At 37.3% G+C, this 19,288-nt stretch overlaps 1 protein-coding gene across 1 annotated transcript; it reads right to left on the bottom strand.

The window, feature by feature from the left end:
• Positions 1-65: 65 nt before the first annotated feature.
• Positions 66-18,922, bottom strand: LOC135802111 (protein javelin-like). The gene is given in 6 exon segments (XM_065315633.1): positions 66-1,553; positions 1,556-2,336; positions 2,338-3,365; positions 3,367-4,151; positions 4,218-4,623; positions 18,892-18,922. Coding segments are annotated over 6 exon segments (4,089 nt in total). The 3' UTR covers positions 66-495.
• Positions 18,923-19,288: the final 366 nt, after the last annotated feature.

The following is a 19,288-nucleotide window of genomic DNA, read 5'->3' as shown; positions in this document are numbered from 1 at the left end:
TAAATCTAATAAATACTTATATAACATTTAAACAATTTATCAACAATGCTTTTCATAATCAATAATTTTATCATAATTATAATATATTAAAATTCGTTATTAGTGCATAATATGGTTAAAACAAGAAATACAAATAATTACAAATCATTAAAATAAAATATGAATGCGTTTTTCGATTTTAATATTTTCAAGAAATTTTTGGTCGTACTTTAGTTAGATTAAAAGCATATAATTAACGACTAGGGATTAATAACTAAATGCAATTAAATTTTCGCCGGAATATACTCCTTCGTGTTACTCTTGGCAATTTCAGTATTTTATTATTATTTTCGCCACAATCGCTTGCAAATCTTTATAGCCTTTCTTCGCACACCTTATTTACTTTCATTATTTATAGCTACTCTCTTCTAAATTACTCCTAAATTCATATTTACTGCTTCTTGTTATTCGTTGTATTGAAATATTATAATAATTAATGGTCGCCACGTGTAGCCATCAATTAGCCACCTCGTACGGTTCAAACTCCATCTCCTCGGTCTTTTTCGGTTTGATTTTAACTTTCTCGTAAAAATCATACGTCTTTGCTTTATGGTTATTGTGTGTGTACGTGATCCCGGAGTAGGTTTTGTTATCCTCTCGCATTTCACCCCACTGGATGAGTTTCTTCGCCTTCATTTCTTCACCGATGATTTTCGGAGATTGGTTCACGCTGGTCACGTGCGTCACGTGGTTGACGTTGTTTGCGCCGTTCATGATATTGACGTTCATAGTGGCCATCAAGGGTTTATGACCATTTTCTTTCGTGTGATTTAGTTTATTACCATTTGCGACTGGATGAGTATGAGCGTTGAGTTCGTTGATCATTTGGACATTACTCTGGACATTCACTTCTTTGATAGACTCATTGATGTGATTCTTTTCGTTGATACTCTTTGTCAATGCGTTTTGCTTCTTGAGGTTATGTTCGTCTAAAATCTGCTTTTGTTTCATTATGAATTTCTTTCTGTATTCACTTAGATTCTTGGTTCCTACTAGCTCCAAACGTGAACTGCAACTGTTAGACTTAAGTAACTTGAACTTAACTCCTTGGTAGGAATTAGGTTCTTGATTTTGATTTGGTGGTGTTTCTTGGTTTACTGTTGAAACATCTCGGGTTTTATATTTGCATGCACAGTTACACTTGGGTTTCTGATTCTTTTGATTCTGGATCTCATCCATGATTGCCTTGGTCATGGCTTGTGGTTTACGTTTAGCTGTAACTCTTCCTCCGTAGTAAGTTACAGAAGTTCCGCATTCTCTGATCTTTTCCAAGATGTCTTCGCTTACATATTCACAACATACATCTGCTTCTTCATCGTATTCATCGTTTTCATCACATTCTGACATGTTGGAACTACCGTCAGATGCAGAACATCTATCTTTATCAGGATCTACAGGTCTGATATACTGTACAGTCTGTTTTGTCAAAGCGTCTAGGTGTTTTGAGCTTTGGGATCTAGGCATTTGTCCTTCAAACATTTGCCTTACTTGTTTTACTGTATCAGGGTTAGGAGTTCATCATCGTTGACTTCTCGGTTTACTCTGATTGGGTGATAGAAGAAGTGTTTTCTAAGACCTACACTTTCTATATTTGATGGTGGTTTACCAGGAGTTCTGATGAATTTGGTCACTTTGTTTGTGTGATGTGCATTGTTAGATCCCACATATTGAATATTGGTTCTAATTGGTTCAATGATAACAATGTTGTTATCGATTAATAACTCTTGGAAGGAATAATCTTGTAAATATTGCATTAGGCCATCAAATTGTGATTCCTTGTCACATTTTGCAAAGATCTTCTTTTGGAATAAATCAGATTTTACTACTCTGTAACGGATATGATCAAATTCTGGTTCAATGGATTTTGATTTCTTTACAGCTGATTTTTCTTTTTCTTTACACTGATTTGCATCATTTGTTTCTTTTACCGTTTTAATATCTTTTTCCACTTTAGCAGCTGTTGGTATTGGAAGAGGATCATCATTCCTTACAATAATTTCCTCATATTTATCATCCTGTTCTATCAATTCCAGAGTGTTGGGGTTTAAGCTTTCAAATTGGTTATCAAAGTAGGGATTCTCAAGTAGTCCTTGTTTGTTTGTGGCTTTTTGGAGTTGTGCATCATTATTCTCGAAAAATTGCTTAGTCATCTGAACCCTTGATGGGGCTTTAGCTTCCGCATCAGATTCCTTCTTTTCATTGGGATCTGCTTCAAACTTCTTTTTGACTTCTTCGATTTTTGTTTGCATTCCGACTATTTTACATTTACCACGTTCTTTGGTCACGTCTTTAATGGGATCTTGCTTTTCTTCTTTTTTGAGCAGCTTGAATCATTGATTCTTTTTCTTTTGGATCTTTACCAACCATACTCCCCCAGTAATTCCTCATGGTGTTGATTTTTGATTGGAATTCTTTATTTAACGTTCCATTGTTTATGTTAGACATTTTGGTATCTTCAATGAGTACCTCAACTTCTTTATCACGTTGAAATAATTCGTTAGTGTTGATTTCTTCTCCGTTTACAATAACTTTAGGATTTTTCTGTACCTCACCTTTAACACCGTTCAGTGTTTGATTTAATGTTTTCACTGCTTCAATAAAGTTCTTATCAGATTTATTCTTTTTAGCTTTGGGTATTTTCGAAATTTTAAGTTCAAAATCCACCGGAATGGAACTCCTTGCTGTAACGTCAAAATGATTACCAATATTAACTATGAACCGATTGGTAGACACGTCTGAAGGGGATTTCTGAAGTTTTTCACACTTACGAAGTTTGCGATCGATCTTCTCGCACTTTTGCAAGTTCTTGCTCACGGTAATATCAGGCAATGAAAAGTATTGATTTTCAATTAAGTTGGTATTCTTCTTTCCGGATTTGATAACGTCTCCAACCGTAGTATCCTGGGTCGAATTAAAAGCTCTTGAAATTCGCTTACTCAAAAAGTTTTGCAAAGGCTTCTTGGAACCTTTCTGCGTCTCTAAAAATTCTTTAAGATAATTATGACTGTGTTTCTTTGCTTCCTTGACGTCGTCCTCGTCACTGGACGGCTTCTGTTGTTCGGGAACACTCACAACTGTTTTATAATCATCTGGTCGATATTCCTCTTCAGCTTCTTCCTGCGGTGGAACTTGGATGCTTGTCTTGATCAAATCTTTGTCGGCAGCGAGCGCGGGAATTTCATCATATATAGGATTCGCTTCTATATTAGAGAATTCCGACTTGGACTCACTCTCCTCGTATGTGGTCCGCTCCTGATAATGATTCTGCTGCTGCTGTTGCTGTTGTTGTTGGTAGTGGGAGTAGACTTGGGGTTCACCGCTGTAATATACAGACTCTTCTTTTCAGGACGCAGTTCTTGAATGATGGGTTCCTCTTCAATGTGTTGCGGTTGTTCCTTTGTTGATGATTGGGCCTGGCCTCGTTGTTACTATCCGAACTGGTTCGCTCAACCGGTTCGTAGTATTTGGGGTCGTAATCGGACAAAGTTGAATCAGACTCGTAACCGTTGCTAGCACCAGCGAAATTTGGTAGACTACGTGGTTTTACATAAGTTTCCGGCTCGGGATTATAATACGGGGTGTTACCTCTAATGGTACGTGGTTTACTCTGATGGTAATGCTCTTCTACTTTATCATAAAGTTGTGTTTTACTCAAAACAATATTCTCATCATAGGAAATATTGGTGCTTTCCGGATATAAAGAAGACTGACGATATTTAGAATCTCGTGTGAAGTTACCAACTGATACGTTGTCAGTGAACGAATGGTCCGTGTCACATTTACTATCGGGGTAATAGTTTGGAAGACTTAAACCACTGTCTTCCGTGTGGTGTTGCTGGTGGTGGTTGTTGTGGTGAGACGATACTTGTTGAGGTTGCGGCTTGTAGTTGGCAGCGTCGTGTTCTAGACTATCAATATCCGTTGTGGAATGTCTCAGGTGTCCAACCGAGGGTAAATATTGTGAAGATGACACGTCTTCGCGGTACTTAAACCCTGGTTGTTGTTGTGGAACAGCGTACTCTAATGGACCACGTGTCAATACACTCAAAGTACTGTGATCTGTATACAAGCTCTCGTGGCTTATGCCTCTCTGAAGGGAACTCCTTGAAGAGCTGAAAATTTTATATTATTTTAGAAGTTTTATATTGAAAATAAATAAATAATAAAATATTGCTTACTTGTTGCAACGATCAATCAATTTCGCTCTTGGGATCAACTGTGATCTCCTTCGGGCGCGTGTCGGATTCGGGATGTCAAGATTAGTAAAAATATCCTCTCTGGATATAGCTAAACTGCGACTTCTTCTGAGCGTGGATTCGGTGGGTTTGTGGTCGCCGAGCGGATTTGAGGAAACGTTCTCTAAACTGCCTTGCAGTAACTTTTGGCGGTGGCGTTTGGTGTAGGTTTGATCTTTACGCCGCGAATGATGGCTGACTTGATGGTGGAGTAACGAGTGGTGGTTGCGATGGTCTTTTAGTGATGCGCGGTGGTTCAGGGCGTTCTCGCGGTCTAACCTACGAAAATAAAATAAATGTAAAATAATGTTGAATGTTTTGTGGAATACAATATTGATTTTTGTGTTTTCTGTTGCAGGTGAGTTTTGGCTTCAGCGGTTACAGATGCCAGAATGTCTGCAAAGTTTTGGAGGTTGTTAATCACAGCCAGAAGCAAGTAATACGAGGTGGAGGAAAGGAAAAGTACGGTAGAATAATATTTTAACATTTAGGATTTGTTTTGGTGTTGGTTGGTGACGGGAACTTTCAAAACATTTTAAATTTATATATTTATCTATTTACATAAGAATATGAGAATTTATGTATGTATGTTCCTCATTAACACCATAACGACTGGATAGATTTTGATGAAAATTTCTGACAATCTTTAGATTAGAATGGCGGTGAATCATGTAAAGTTTGGTAGCAAAATTATGCCTTGAAGGAGGCAAAATAAGGGATGAAAGTTCTTAAGGAGATTTAATCATAGTTATAGTTACATAATTCAAGTTGGGATGGCGTTAAAGTACATGATTTACATTTGTACCTTTTATATAAGAGAGATTTTATCATTTTTAAATAGAAACTATAGTTTTATTAATGGATTTTGCGCATATTAAGCACAAAAATCAACTGAGTAATAATAACATATAAGCTTTTTAATCAAAATTTCCACAAACGAAGTCGCGGGCAAAAGATAATTTTTTCATAGAATATTGTTTCCAAATAAATGTCGATAGTTTTTAAATGAATGATTGCACCATAAATTTCTTATTTGTTTGGAGCTTTACTTTCAAGTTTGCTCACTTGATGAGAATTCTGTGAAACCTCAAGCAAACAGTATTGCAATTTTATTACAGCGCATTCGCATTCATAAATTTTTAATATTGACTCTTTTTCTCTCTTCTCCCGGAAATATAAAATCGAGAATATTTTATGCAAATATCATTTAACATTTAATATTTAATAATTCACTTCCTAGTGTCACATTCACATTACAAAATTTACATTTGAGCGCATCGTTTCATGCAGTACTTTCACATCGTGCATACACACGTGTTCCGATTGTGCGCATAATAATTTTAAAACACATATTTTTATGCAATCGATTACTTCATTGCGTTGCAACTTTCCATTGTGCAAATGAACGCGAATTCACACACAACTTCTCCTCTTCACTCATCCGTGAATCACTTTGCCAATCACTTTGATTTTGTCTCGACTTGCAGCAATTTCATTTAATTTACTGCAATAGCATTCAACTTTATTACCACGGTGTCACGTTCATTTAATTACGTTATTTATACGTTTAATTTATACCTAAATATTGCTACCTATGTGTTATGGACGACGTAATTAAAAGGGAAAATAAATGACGAATCGTGAATTCTAATTGCGTTAAACGCGCCAGCGCATAATTCGCACGTCCCAGTAAATTGAATTAGCGCTTAATTAACACACAATCAAAAGTTACACTTGACTCGCGGTCGCGAGGATTTTCAACGATTGTGTTATAAAGTATAGATTCGAATGAGTGCGGCGGCGTCATGAACTTTGTTTGCATTTCGTACAGAGAATAAATTATCATATTTATCACGCAATTTGTGTGCTTCTGCGTATACTTTTTACATGAAAATAATTTTACATGGAAATAAATCTGGCACAAGGACCATTTGATCATCCGGCGTCGTGTTTTGCTATTTATTTGTTTTGGTAATTGAATCAGAGTAAAATTTACAAGTTACATAAATGTTATTTCATGGAAGTTTCCTTGAAAAGTTTTAAGTTTTAAGATTTTAAGATTTAATTTTATACTTTTTTGAATTTTTTGTCTATTCCATTAAAAAAAGGAAATGAAACCTTTAGTAAAAGCACGGAAATTAATTCCCCGGTTGTTGCATTTGTTCCCTTCATTGCGCTTAGTAACCGAGCAAGAAATCTTGTCATCGTGGTGAAATAAGCCGCATTGAAGTCAAAGTCCTTCTCGTTTTTTCAAATTAAAAAGTGTACTAATTCACAGACGCGGCAGGAAGAACGAGACACAACCTGGTTTTAGCGAAATTATTTTTGCAAGATATTAATTCCAAGAAATTGCCAACCTTGCGAGATTTAGGTTATTCTCCACGGAAAAATCTTTATTCGGCCATGTTCAGCTTGATGAGCAACTCAACTCTTTTTGTTCTCTTTCTTCTTTTTACTTCACTTTACTTCATTTGTTATAACAAGGACTTAGATGTTAAATGTTCGGCGAAGGTCGAATAAATGAGGCAGGAAAAGGACACTGTTATGTTTGCGCGTGCGTCGCGACAGCACAAGTCGGAATCGTAAAGTGAAAAGGGAACATAGACTGAAGCGTTAGTCTCAAAGAAACTCGTGACAAGAAAGAGCTTTACAATTTATTGATGCTACAGAGACAAATTTAGAATTTCATGGAGTAAATTGCTTGTTGGACTTGTCAAGGACATTGCTTTTGCCGTTTACTTAGATTCGGAACAATTTAATGTTGATTTTGTACAAGAAATCGTCACGAATGATTAAATTCTGTTGCTAGGCTATTATGCAAAGTAAACCAGAGTAAATGCAATTTATATACACAAAAATATTTTACTAAAGTTACAAAGTAAACTAAACTAAACTAAATTATCGTTTATAAATTTATATTACAGGATATTTAGTTTATCTTTCAGTGAATGTGCAATGAATTAAAATGTTGGAATGTTGGAAATGTGGCAACTTCCATCTCTCTTCCTATTTACATCTATTAAAAGTTATTAAAAACACCTCGCGCGCGCACGGGTACTATTTATACCCGCCGGAAATGCGGAATACGTGTCGGCGCGCACGGAAATTCAATCTTTTCAATCTCGCCCCTCAACTTTTCCAATTTCGACTTCCGGCTCTGAGCTGCGAACGTCGAATCGGTGCGAATGAGGGATGAGAATATGAACATGTGGCATAACTCATTCGAGAGCTACATTCGGGCATATTTTACTCTACTGTGGCGCTGAAAGGGTTCACAACCCTTGTTATCACACCAATTTAGGAAATTATTAAGATTTATTACTCAATTTCATTGCCCTATATTTTTATTTTAACAGGAACGTTAAAAATTGAATTTTAACAAAATTTTTGATTTTTTAATTTTACGTTTTTAACATTCAGTATTTGATTTGTGGAAACTTCAAATACTCGTTTTTCAACTTTTAACTTTGAACGTTACACACCACACACCATATCTTGATATCCTAATATTCACTAAGAGCATTTCCGAGTGTAAACCGCCGGAATTTTCAATTTCCACGTTTTATTGACTTCTCCAATTTCGTTTGAACTTTTTATTCTACTTTTAGTATTTACATTGAAATGAAAACTTTATTTAGCGTAATATTTGATTTTGATTTATTAATTAAATGCATGATATTTTCAAAGTTTATGACGTGTTTTTGAAATTATTCATTGTGGATTTTCATATTTTCACCGCACGTCATATTAAAGCCTACTTATTATTCATTAAATTTTTTCTTGTGATTTTTTATTGCCGCTGAAACTTTTAAGCGTGTACTTGAGTTATTTTCGCAATAAATATACAAATTGTGAAATTTGTTTCATATTACCACATTACAAGCTGATTTTTGTGTCTTTTGCCATTTTTATTGAATAAACCAGGCATAATTTGAAATTTAGTCGTGTCTAATTTGTCCAAGACTCGATTATATTCTTACATAATAGCAAAAGTTGCGATAGTTTTGAACATCCGACCAATTTTCTAGCAAACTTTATCCCATTAGCGACGGATTAATGTCATAACTTGTAATTTAATTCCTTTTGCGTTGCATATTTTCCAATTTTCTGATTTCATGCCATTGATGACACTGTGAAGTTTGTTCTTGTGGCTAATTTTGTTAGAGTGGTTTTAAGTAGGTATGTTATAATTTTATACTTGCTGGAATAATGTCATAACAATACACTTATTGAACATTTGACGTAGTTATGGTTTGGTCATTAGTGTCGCAAGATGGTGTTGATGTTGATGCGCGGAACAGCAGCGCGTAAACACGATTACGCATTTTAATTGCTCGTTAAATTTATGTCAACAAAATTGAGTCGCAGCTGTGCGCCACCACTGGCATTAATCATAATAAATGTTCTTATGAAGTTAATAAAGGTGGAAGGTAATAAAATTTAATTGTGTTTAATATATTTTAAGTATATTTTAGTTATTTATGAGGAACAATGAAGTATGATGGTGGTAATCAACCAAAGTTGTTGATTTTAAATTTTTTGATAAAGTCCAATCTACTATATAAAAATAAATCGCATAATATGTTGGTAAGCGCATAACTCAACAACTTCTAAACGAATTTGGCCAATTCATGTTTGAAAATGATCAGTCAAAGTTCAAGGATGGTATTTACGGCGAAAAAATTTGAATAATTGCCGGGAACACCATAAGGACAGCCCTTTTCTATAGGATAAAAGTTGGCATTGAGATTCAATCATAGTTATAGTTAAATAGTTGAATCCGAGATGGCGCGCTGATGTGCATTATTAGCAATTCTTTATATAATTAATTTCTTTAAAACAGAATTGCGAATCTTATTGATAGAATTGACACATACCATGTCTAGAGCAAGAGAGTAAAACGAATTACATTTTTATTAAATACTACCCGGACGAAGTCGCCAGCAAAAGCTAGTAGGGAATAATTGTAACTTGATTGGAATGCAATGTTTTTATGACTTAAAGCGTGCTTATTGATGTGATAAAAATGACTTCTCGTATTGAGCCTTTCAGAGGGTGGACTGATAAATGCCAGATCATTATTATAAAAGTACCAATAATTGTTCTCTCTAATGTTGGTGCGCCGCAATAAAGCGCTTTTATCTACGAGCACGATTCTTTCGAGCTTTATAAATTTATTACAGGGCTATTATATCGCGATATCATGTTGCAATTGAATGTGAAATCGATATCAATCAGGCGGTAATTACGCTTTAACAATGTGATTACTTTTCAATCAATGAATAATTTATTTTATTCTAAAAGCCCTAACAATAACTTTATTTCATAAAAATTTTAAAACTTGCGTTTGATGTTGCGCAATTCAAATGTAATTAACTCGCGTATTGGAGGACAATACGAATACTTAGAATGTGGTTGGAATTTGTGGTGAGGCGTACGTATGCAAAGTCGTCGTTGCAAGGTGCGCATCGCAGAGCCATTAACTGTACTCGTGAGGTCTACGACAGTCGACAATCGGCAATAAGCAATCGGGCGCATTCAATCAATACCGCAAATGCCTTCGCGTGCACATTAGTACAACGATTATGACTATGCAACCACACATACACACACCAACATAACCTCACTTTAGGAAAATACAGTGTTTATTCAAGTAGCGGAACATAAACACGTTTAAATTTAGTTTATCGACGGATACAACAAAAATAACGCATTGGTAATTCGTCAAGTAGACAAATAATCAGATGCGTTTGAAGATCCGCACGATTCGGACGCGATCGATGCAAATCTTCGGCTGCTGCGTGCTCATGTTTGCCGTTACTCTCAACGCGCACACACAACAATTCAATATAATCTAAACATCAATTGCGCACTGGTCTATTTCTCTCCTTGTCACACTCGCATGCTGACATCTTCAGACGCTCGCCTGCATTCGATCGTCCAATCATTCGAATCTTCAAGACTTGTTAGAGATGCAACAACAACTGCGCAGCTACTACGACCAACAACAACGATCAAACTACCAACAAATATAAATACAAACTGCAATTGCATCCAGGCTTCAAATTCAACATTTAGCATTCAACTGGTTGAGATATACGTGCGAGTTTGTTTAGATTTTTCGCTTTGTGTGTGTGTGAGTGTGTGTGCAATTTGTAAACATTTACGCAAACGTTCAAGTTTAAACTCGCGCAAAGTTGTCTCGAAGTCGTCGTCGTCGTCAGACGACAATACGAAAGTTGGAGTGTCGTACAATGCATCTTGCAAAATTCATCGCAAGGTGTGCTGCTGGGCTCTCTCTTCGATTTCATCTTATTTCACTGTTTGTGTTTGCGTTTGTATTCGCGATAAGTAACTGTAAATTTTGTCCAATTACTTAGCGACTCGACTCTGCAACAAGTATGCGTCGATGTCGGTAGTAAAGTTCCTTTTGTATATGAGCTTTTTGTTATTGGTATTGAAACTTTCTTTTTGCAAATTTATTTTTAGTATTTTTTTTAAATTAAAAATCGAACTTTTTTTCCTAAAAAACAATTTTATTACTTAAATTTTGTTTAGATACGACCCTGGTAAGTTCTAATAAAGGTTATGTATAAAATGGCGCCGATGACATTTACTAATGCGCCAAACACACCTTAGAACCGTGCTTTACTAGCATTTTATAGCGTTTTTCGCAAGCTTAAAAGCAAATAATCCCCGTTTGGGTAGTGGTATTAAAGTGGTAACAAGCTTGGAGTTATGCTCGTCACGATCCCAACGTCAAATCATCATAAATTCCAGCTATTCATTGCTACTCAAACACTTTAGACACTTTTAACACACAAAATAGAATTTGAAATGTTAAGACACACAATGAAGCCCGGCGAATGTGGTTAATGTAGCTGATTGCAAAATTAAAACAATTACAAATCGAGTGTGTGCCTGGTTGCAGCATAGTGGGCTGCAGCGCTACAACAATGGCCGTGCATTAGCGCAGCAGACACATACGGACGATTCTTAGACCAAATTGGGTTCGTTTCATTCCGATCCATTCTCCGCACGCCACTACGCTAACTCTTCGGCAGATATAAGCGATATAGACGTAATGGGGATAACAATATGCGCATAATTGCGCTCGAGCGCGCGCACAATAAGAAAACGAGCGCGCCGCCGCCGCTGAAATTGAATTAAGGCGAGCAATTTGAAACACAAATACAATTTACAATTTACATACACGCGCGGATGTAAATATACACACACCCAGCATGCCATGGATACGATACGCGATTACGCATAATGAAATAATTCTGCGTTGACGCGATGTGCAAGAGCGTCGTGCGCAAAATGCAGCGCGCGGGCTCAAAGCGCAATAAAACATAATAAACGATTCGCATTCAAGTTGGTTAAGCTCGCCGGCAATTAGTAACACAATTATACGCTATTACGTGCAATTACAACCGATGAGCGTTGCTAACAGTGCACTGGTACGCAAATTATGAAGAAGAAAAAGCGAAGAATGCTAACAACGCACAGCAAACCGGAAGTTTTATTATAATTGCGCATAATTCTATACAATTTTTTATAAGTCATCAATTTTGTTCCTTACCAAATTGAATAAAATGAGTTACGATGGCGATTTTTCATATTTTTTCTGAAACTCATGTAATTATTACCCAATACTGATGAGCGGGTAAAATTTTCGCACGTAATTGCATATTTATACAGGCATTAATTGGTGTTTAAATAAATGTTTAATAAAGCGACGACGCGTCGAACGATTGTAATTTTTCGCATTCGGCTGACGCCGCTAATTAATTGATCAATTAATATTTATATTTCGGTATGGTTGCACCCAGTTAGCCAGCTAATGCGAGTGCTACTCGTGCGTGAAGTTTAATTTGCATTTTAATTTACAACTCGCCAAACACTCGCCCAATATGGGTTTCTCTATGTTTTATTGCATTTTCTTTGTTGTTATTAATTAACTAGCCTCTAAATAAACACATGCACGGACAAAATTAACAATCAACAATCAAATAAGGGGAAAAATGAAATTTAATTAAAATTAGCAGCAGTAGGTATAAATTCTGTGATTGGATGAAGACTATTTGGTCATAGATGGCGTTGGTTGTTAAAATAATAAAAGTGGCTATTTTGGTCATTATTAAGTTTAATTACTATTGATATTGCCGGTGGTGAGACATTAATTCGCTGATAAAATCGTAATATCCGCAATCGAGCCATTAACTCCTCCTGTAAGGACTTTTCAACCCCTACGCTCGCGGTGGACCTCCTTTGGGAGCGCAAATGTGCTTGAACCTTCGCTTTTCACCTCAGCGACGTTTTTGCCAGCGAGGAATCCTTCGATTCTCCCAACACCCAACCCTTAAACAGGCCGTAATGGAATGCCCGAATGACCATTGGAGGTTGTGTCCTGCTCTCTTGCTTAGCTTAACAATACTCGTTTTCATCTCAAAAAGGGTAGAAAGGGGTTGTTTAATCTGACCGCTCGACACGTCAATATCCCGTCCTATCGATGATAACGCGAAATCCCGGGTCGGAAAGTTCAGGTGACCAAAAGGGCCCCGTTAATGAACGAGCTTTGCAACGTCCGAGGAGGAGCAGTGCTTAATGTCCTGGAAATTATTTAATGCGAATTGCTCCTTTGTCAACGCGATGGCAAATCAATGATTTATTAAACAAACTTTACACTAATAACAATCCAGCGGCGTTCGAACTGTTGACCGAAAGCAGATGTAAGGGATTCTATGTTGACAGGTGAATAAACAATGAATATACAAGCAGTTTAATATTTAATTACGAAATTATAAGTTTATATTCATTCAATTGTGAAATTTGAATACACGTATATAATTATTTGAAGTCACAATTGTCAATTGTATGGTGTGCACAACATGTGTTTATCACGTTTAACCCCGACTTTTCATGAACACAATGGTGAATTAAACGCATCGTCTTTTCTGTCTCGCAGCGCAAAGACGAATTAACGTAATGAATTTGTGTGTGCGGACGCAAACAGGAAGGCATCGATTGCCACGCCACATCTGCGACCATGAAGCGCATGAAAGCGGATAATGCAATAATACCCACCTATAGAAATAATGAAATACGGAAAATAATGCATTAATGACTAGCTTAGAGATACCTACGCACCTGACAATCTTACAAACAATGCGGATGCAAAATAATCACCATGCACGTGATAGCAGCGCCATCTATTGAGTTATAGCATTAAATTTTTGTTTTAATGACGTTGAATTTGAGTTCGCTGATGAAGCAACAGATCATTATTCAAATTCGAACATGAAATATGACCGGGTCGAGATTTTTCGGTTTGAAAATTTCGAACTCGGCGTCGGCGTTTTCGTCGGACATATCAACTCAGATATGACTTAGTACTGTTGGGCATTTATTTATGCGGCGAGCGCGGTTATTGAATTATTGACTCCTCCGAATGATAGATATTCCAGTGGGCAACGTTTGATTAATGATGCGTGTTTCTTCGGCCGACGATTAACCTCGGCCTCTGCGGCCGCACCGCACACGATCCACGTAGGAACAAATCTTCATTCATTTATTCAGCGCGCGCCGAATATGTCGATGCACGCTGGCGATCTTTTACATTTCAGCGGTAAGTGGATTTGATTTACGCGATTAATTCAATGCTTCCACTTGCATTAGGTTTGGTGGTGCCACCAGCGCCATCTGAGGAGTGATAGTTATAAAGTTTATGTTTTTTAAATTTGAGTTTTATTGTGAGAGATGGGTTGTTGTTGTTGTGCCACGGTGATTTTGTGACCCTCGCATTTCTTATCCTCGGCTCTCGGAGGTCCGAAGCCGAAATATGCGCGCACGGTGTTTTCATAACGGGAATTTAGCGCGCTCGCGCGCATTTACATATTTATTGCGACGTAATGCAATGTTATGCAAAATCATACGGACGCGTTGCGCCATAAATTGCAGAAGAGTGCGAGGAGGTGCGCGAATTTATTACACTCTCGTACAATACACCAAAATAAAAATAATACAAAGAAAGAAAAACACAGAAGACATAATTTACACTTGCAGAAAAAGTTAAATTTCTACTGTTATGCCAACGCCGTAGGTGATAAAATTGAATAGCACTCATGTGAGGTTAGTTTTCGTTCGCGCACATTTTTCATTAAAAGATACCGCGTCATTTCCGACGCGAACTTGTAACACTAAATATTAGCTGTATTTTTGAGTTTGTTGAGTTTGAGTCGCGTTGGATCCGCGCTCGGTGCGCGGTAGCGACAAGATAAATACACGTGTCAAAATTTCAATTTCCGAAGCTGCAAGCTCGAACTCATTCGAAACACATTCATTCCGCGTGACGGCACTGCACACGCTTGTGGGATTCACACAGTGCAGTGTATACGTTGTCAGTACACTACGATACAGCGCGCTGTATGCAAAGTATATGCTAGTCGACATAAATTCATAGGTGGGACGTATCAAGCCGATCAACAATTACATCCAGACGTGTATCAATTTATATGCATATTATATATGCAGACGGTACGTGCGAAACTCTCAGCCGTGGGGAAACCGACGTCAGAAAGTGATATTTAAGTGTTGGAACATAATGTAAATCAATACCACTACAATGGTGTCGTAAACTAACGCCATCTATGATAAAATAGCTGAAAATCATTTGTTTTCTTTTTGGTGTAATATTTTAACATAAAATACGCATTACGCAGTTCATAAATAAACGCGTGAAACAAACGCATTTCTTAGCCTTATAAATGTATTTGGGTGCTTGAATGAATGGCACACGAATGCAGAGAAAAAATAAATTATAAATAAAAGGGTAATGAATCTTCTTAAACGATGTGCGACACAAAGCGCGCCGAGCGCCGCAATTGAAGTGAAGATGCTCACAACTCAGAGAAAAGCAACAAAAACACACACACACGCACGCAGAGGGTGTGAAAAATGATTTAAGTGAGTGTCTAATGCGAGCAGACTTCGACTGCTACATCAACATTTGTTGCGCTATACATTATGTTCACACTTTTATAAAAATCCAAAAAAATCAGTTTTTTGAGCTTTTAGTCTAACCACGAAAAGCATGACTTGATGTGACACCCTTTTCCACCACACAACAACTGCTACTCTCACAAGGCGCGTTAAAGACATTAATATCTGCTCTAATATTAACATATGTCGAGCATTCCCGGCTTTCAAAAGCTCCAGTCATAGTTGGCGTTGAATTGAGTGTTCGAACGTGTTGGTAATATTTCTTCTCTTGCGCGCAGTAACCGAAAAGATGAGCAGGGAAAATGTTATGAGTTGTTTTGGACGCCGAAAAAATAAACGAGTATGTTTGGGAAGTCAAGCCGCATCAGGATTACAGGATTACAAGACTTGTATGATGAGACTCATAAAATTAAACGGTTTAATGGCTTAATGTTCAGAGTAAGCACTTACTCGTACAACTCGTAATTTTTCGTTTTAATTCAAAGTTTTAATTAATACAAAACATGATATTCAGTAACGCCATCTATTTTAAAAAGTTCAAAACATTTTTGAGTTTTTGGTTATTCAGACACGTGTGTGACACAGTTTTGTGCGAGTTATCACCATGATAAGTGCAGTCGCAATTTACCGCCGTCATTTAGGCGATTTAATGCAAACCGCGCAAATTTTCGCCACTATCCGCGACAGTTCTGACGAATGTGACGCCATCTGCCGACAAATCTACTATATCACTGCGCGCGGCCAGCAGCAACATGATAATGAAGTTAATTATCTACTTCACAACGTAACAAACGGTTATTTCCGAATAAATCCGCCGTGAATATGTTCCGAATATCTGTTTCCACGTTAATTAATTACGCCGGACAGCTAGTTAAGGTTTTATTAAGAATATAACCAAATAAAATGCAGTTCGTATTCATTTAGTAAATAGTTTTCATGACGAATGCGCGTACTTCTATTTATGTGGCTTTCTTAATTAATTGCCACGATTTTACGATTTTCTTACGAGCGCGACTTGTATCTGTAGATGTAGTAGTCATAACTTATGACTTATGACTTTATTTCGAGCTTCGCATAGAACTGGTCCGTGCTTTTTTCCATCCTTTAATTGCCACCGACTCTAATAATTTCGATTTCATAATTCATTAATTCATTAAGCGAATTAAACGCGCGCCGCCGACGAGGCGACGATGGCGCAAGTTTCATGATCGTAACTTTGCGCTAATTAAAATCGTTTGCGACGAATATCATGTTGAAAAGTTTAAATTTTACAGAACCGCATCTGTAGTTTTATCCACATCAAAAAAGTCATAACAATCTAAAGTTAATTATAAATTAAACTAATAGTGCGGTACTTAAGAAAGGGATGTCGTTACAAGTTCCTCGAAGAACCGTTCATAAATTTTTAATTAATGACTTTAAGGTGGTCGTGAGTTTGCGCCAAGGTGCAAACGATCGGAGACGAAACAAAATTGAAAAATCCACAGTAATTACACATTGACAATTTATTAAGGCGGAATTTGTTATAGCAAACGACTCGAATTCCAGTCCGCAGGAAGACATAGAATAGTTGAGCAATTAATTGGAATCTATGAAAAATCGATTTAATTAAAAACGAAATTCTTTCCACATTCGAACGAATTGAAATTAATTGCTGTCAATATAGAAATTACTTAAGGAAATGGCTTCATTTGTAATTTACTCAAACTTATTTTATTTTATTTTAATATAGATACAAAAAGTCGAAATTGGTTGAAGTGACAGTTCGTATGTGACGCGTTTCTATAGCATGCGCTGAAATCAAAGAATCAAAGAAAGCAGAGGAAGACCATAAAACGTGAGCGGTGACAGGACGGGGCGCGCGCTTCTGTTGCGCTCGCGACGGTGAATTGTTTTCCGATTCAAATGCGAGACAATCATCGGACGGACGTTGATCGAATGCCGTCGAACGTAAAAAATCTCTTTAAATATCCGACGAGCCAAAGACCGTCCAACAGATCTTCTTGTGTCCTTCATTCTTATTCATTGGGGGCTTCAAGTTGTGAGGAAAATGCGGAATTTTTGGTTTTGTTACAAAATTTCTGAATTTGAATTTGAAATCGGAAACTTTTTTTTTTGTTAAGTTGGGAAAAAAATTCCTAAGAAACAAAGTGATTGTGAATTCATGCAACGTTCGATTGTTCCCTAAAAGACAATGGAGGAGACTTGGCGGTGAAGCAAAAAAACCTAATTGGTTCTTAAATAATTGCTGCCGGCTTTCGGAAAAACTCAAACGATATACAATGAATTCAATTTTTATTTAATATTATTAAGAAAGTTGTGCCTCCACAGTCTGCCGACCACTGATTTTATGTCGTTGGTGTTTTAGCCTCGGCTAGCATTTCCATTTTGATTTTCATTTTCAACCGAGCGCAATGAGTTTTAGTGAAATTTCGTGCAACACATGCGGAAGCCATTCCGAAACGAAACCAAACGAATAACCCGTGCCCGTCCGAAAACTCACTCACTCAACGCGCGCGCAGACGTTTCGGAAACGTTCCAGAAACCTTGCGAACGTTGCGCATAATTTAAATCCGAATCTAAATCGAGCTCCGGCTTGGGATTCACTTTAAATTAAACGCGCAGTGCATCATAACCGCGCAGAGGAAGTTGAAATAATAAAAACATCAACAAACCGAATAAAATCTCTTACTACCGCTGGGAAAAAATAACATTTTCTGATTTTCTGATTAAAATAACAAATTTTCTTGTTTGACTTTAAGATTTCTCCTCGGGAGCAGATGTTTCTAGTGGAATTTTGCGCAAAATGTTGAGGCCATTTCCAGACGTATACATTTAGCTAGCTTATTTCAGTTATTTGATCAATTATACGTCAAACACAATCGAGGAAATGGACGTCCAGACTGGAGAGGGCGCATTGAAAAGCTGCCGGCGAAAGCAATAAATAACGAGGCGGGCCAATAAGCGAACAAGACGTTAGACGCCAGACGTTAAACGCACGGCACCGAATATTAGACGCACTTGGCCATTTTATTATGACTTTTTATGTTTCTCTATCCCGGCGGGTATATGAAATAAAATTTTTGGTGGAGGAGCGAGCAGCAAACCAAAAAGAGGAAATCAAAAGTACCTAAAAGTAAAAGCACCGGAAACCTGCCGACATTCTCAATTCACCAAATTTGTGATCTTGGGAAATGTTTGCCGATAATAGAATACTTTCAAGGTCTGCTAGGGTAATATTTTAAGTGCAAACTACCGTGCAACCCCTACAGTAACTGCAAGTAATATTTTTTCCTCGGATAATCGAAAACAACGTAATATTATAAATCTTTTAGTTTTTCTGTTTTGTTTTGCACATCTGCCTTTTTGTAGCTTTACATATTCAGATGCTCAACAGAAGCAGTGGTCGATTGTTGGTCGCGAATTGAAGTCAAAGTCGGAGTCGATGTCTTGAAGTTGATGTAGGAGCACACGCTCTCGCCGCATGTGTTCCCGCATCCCGTGTTTCTTCTCCACGCCCGAATAAGGTCGACGCCGGCGGTGCCCCGAAAGATATACGATTCGCCGGTCTGATTTACACACAGCAAGCCTCCGCTCTGCACACTCCACTCACTACCTTGCATGTAATCAACGTGCAACACCATCTGCCTGACGCGTTTAAATATATTCTGATCTGCAACGTTTCACATAAACTCATCTGTTGGATTGCAAGACCCCAACTGAACTTGAGAATCTCAACCAGCGAAACAAAGATCTAGACTTTCATAAAGAGTTTTAAAATGAGGTTATGTTAAATTGGTTGGTCCCATGGGTATAATGACAATTCTCGAGTATTAATTTAAAATGATAAATGACATTGACAATTAGTGCATGTGTTTAACGAGGAATGGATTTGCGAACCCTTCGATGCATATGCAACCCTTTTGTCCAATTTAGATACTTTATCCACTTTGCAAACCCTCTCGCCAAGCACTACGCACTCACCAAACAATAGGGGTGGTAGTCATCTG

Source organism: Atheta coriaria, unplaced genomic scaffold (assembly GCF_025399875.1).
Source record: "Atheta coriaria isolate IRGN ID8LTWV9N9 unplaced genomic scaffold, Caltech_Dcor_3.1 hic_scaffold_15_pilon, whole genome shotgun sequence".
NCBI classification, from domain to species: domain Eukaryota; kingdom Metazoa; phylum Arthropoda; class Insecta; order Coleoptera; family Staphylinidae; genus Dalotia; species Dalotia coriaria.
This window is presented reverse-complemented; position numbering and strand designations above follow the sequence as displayed.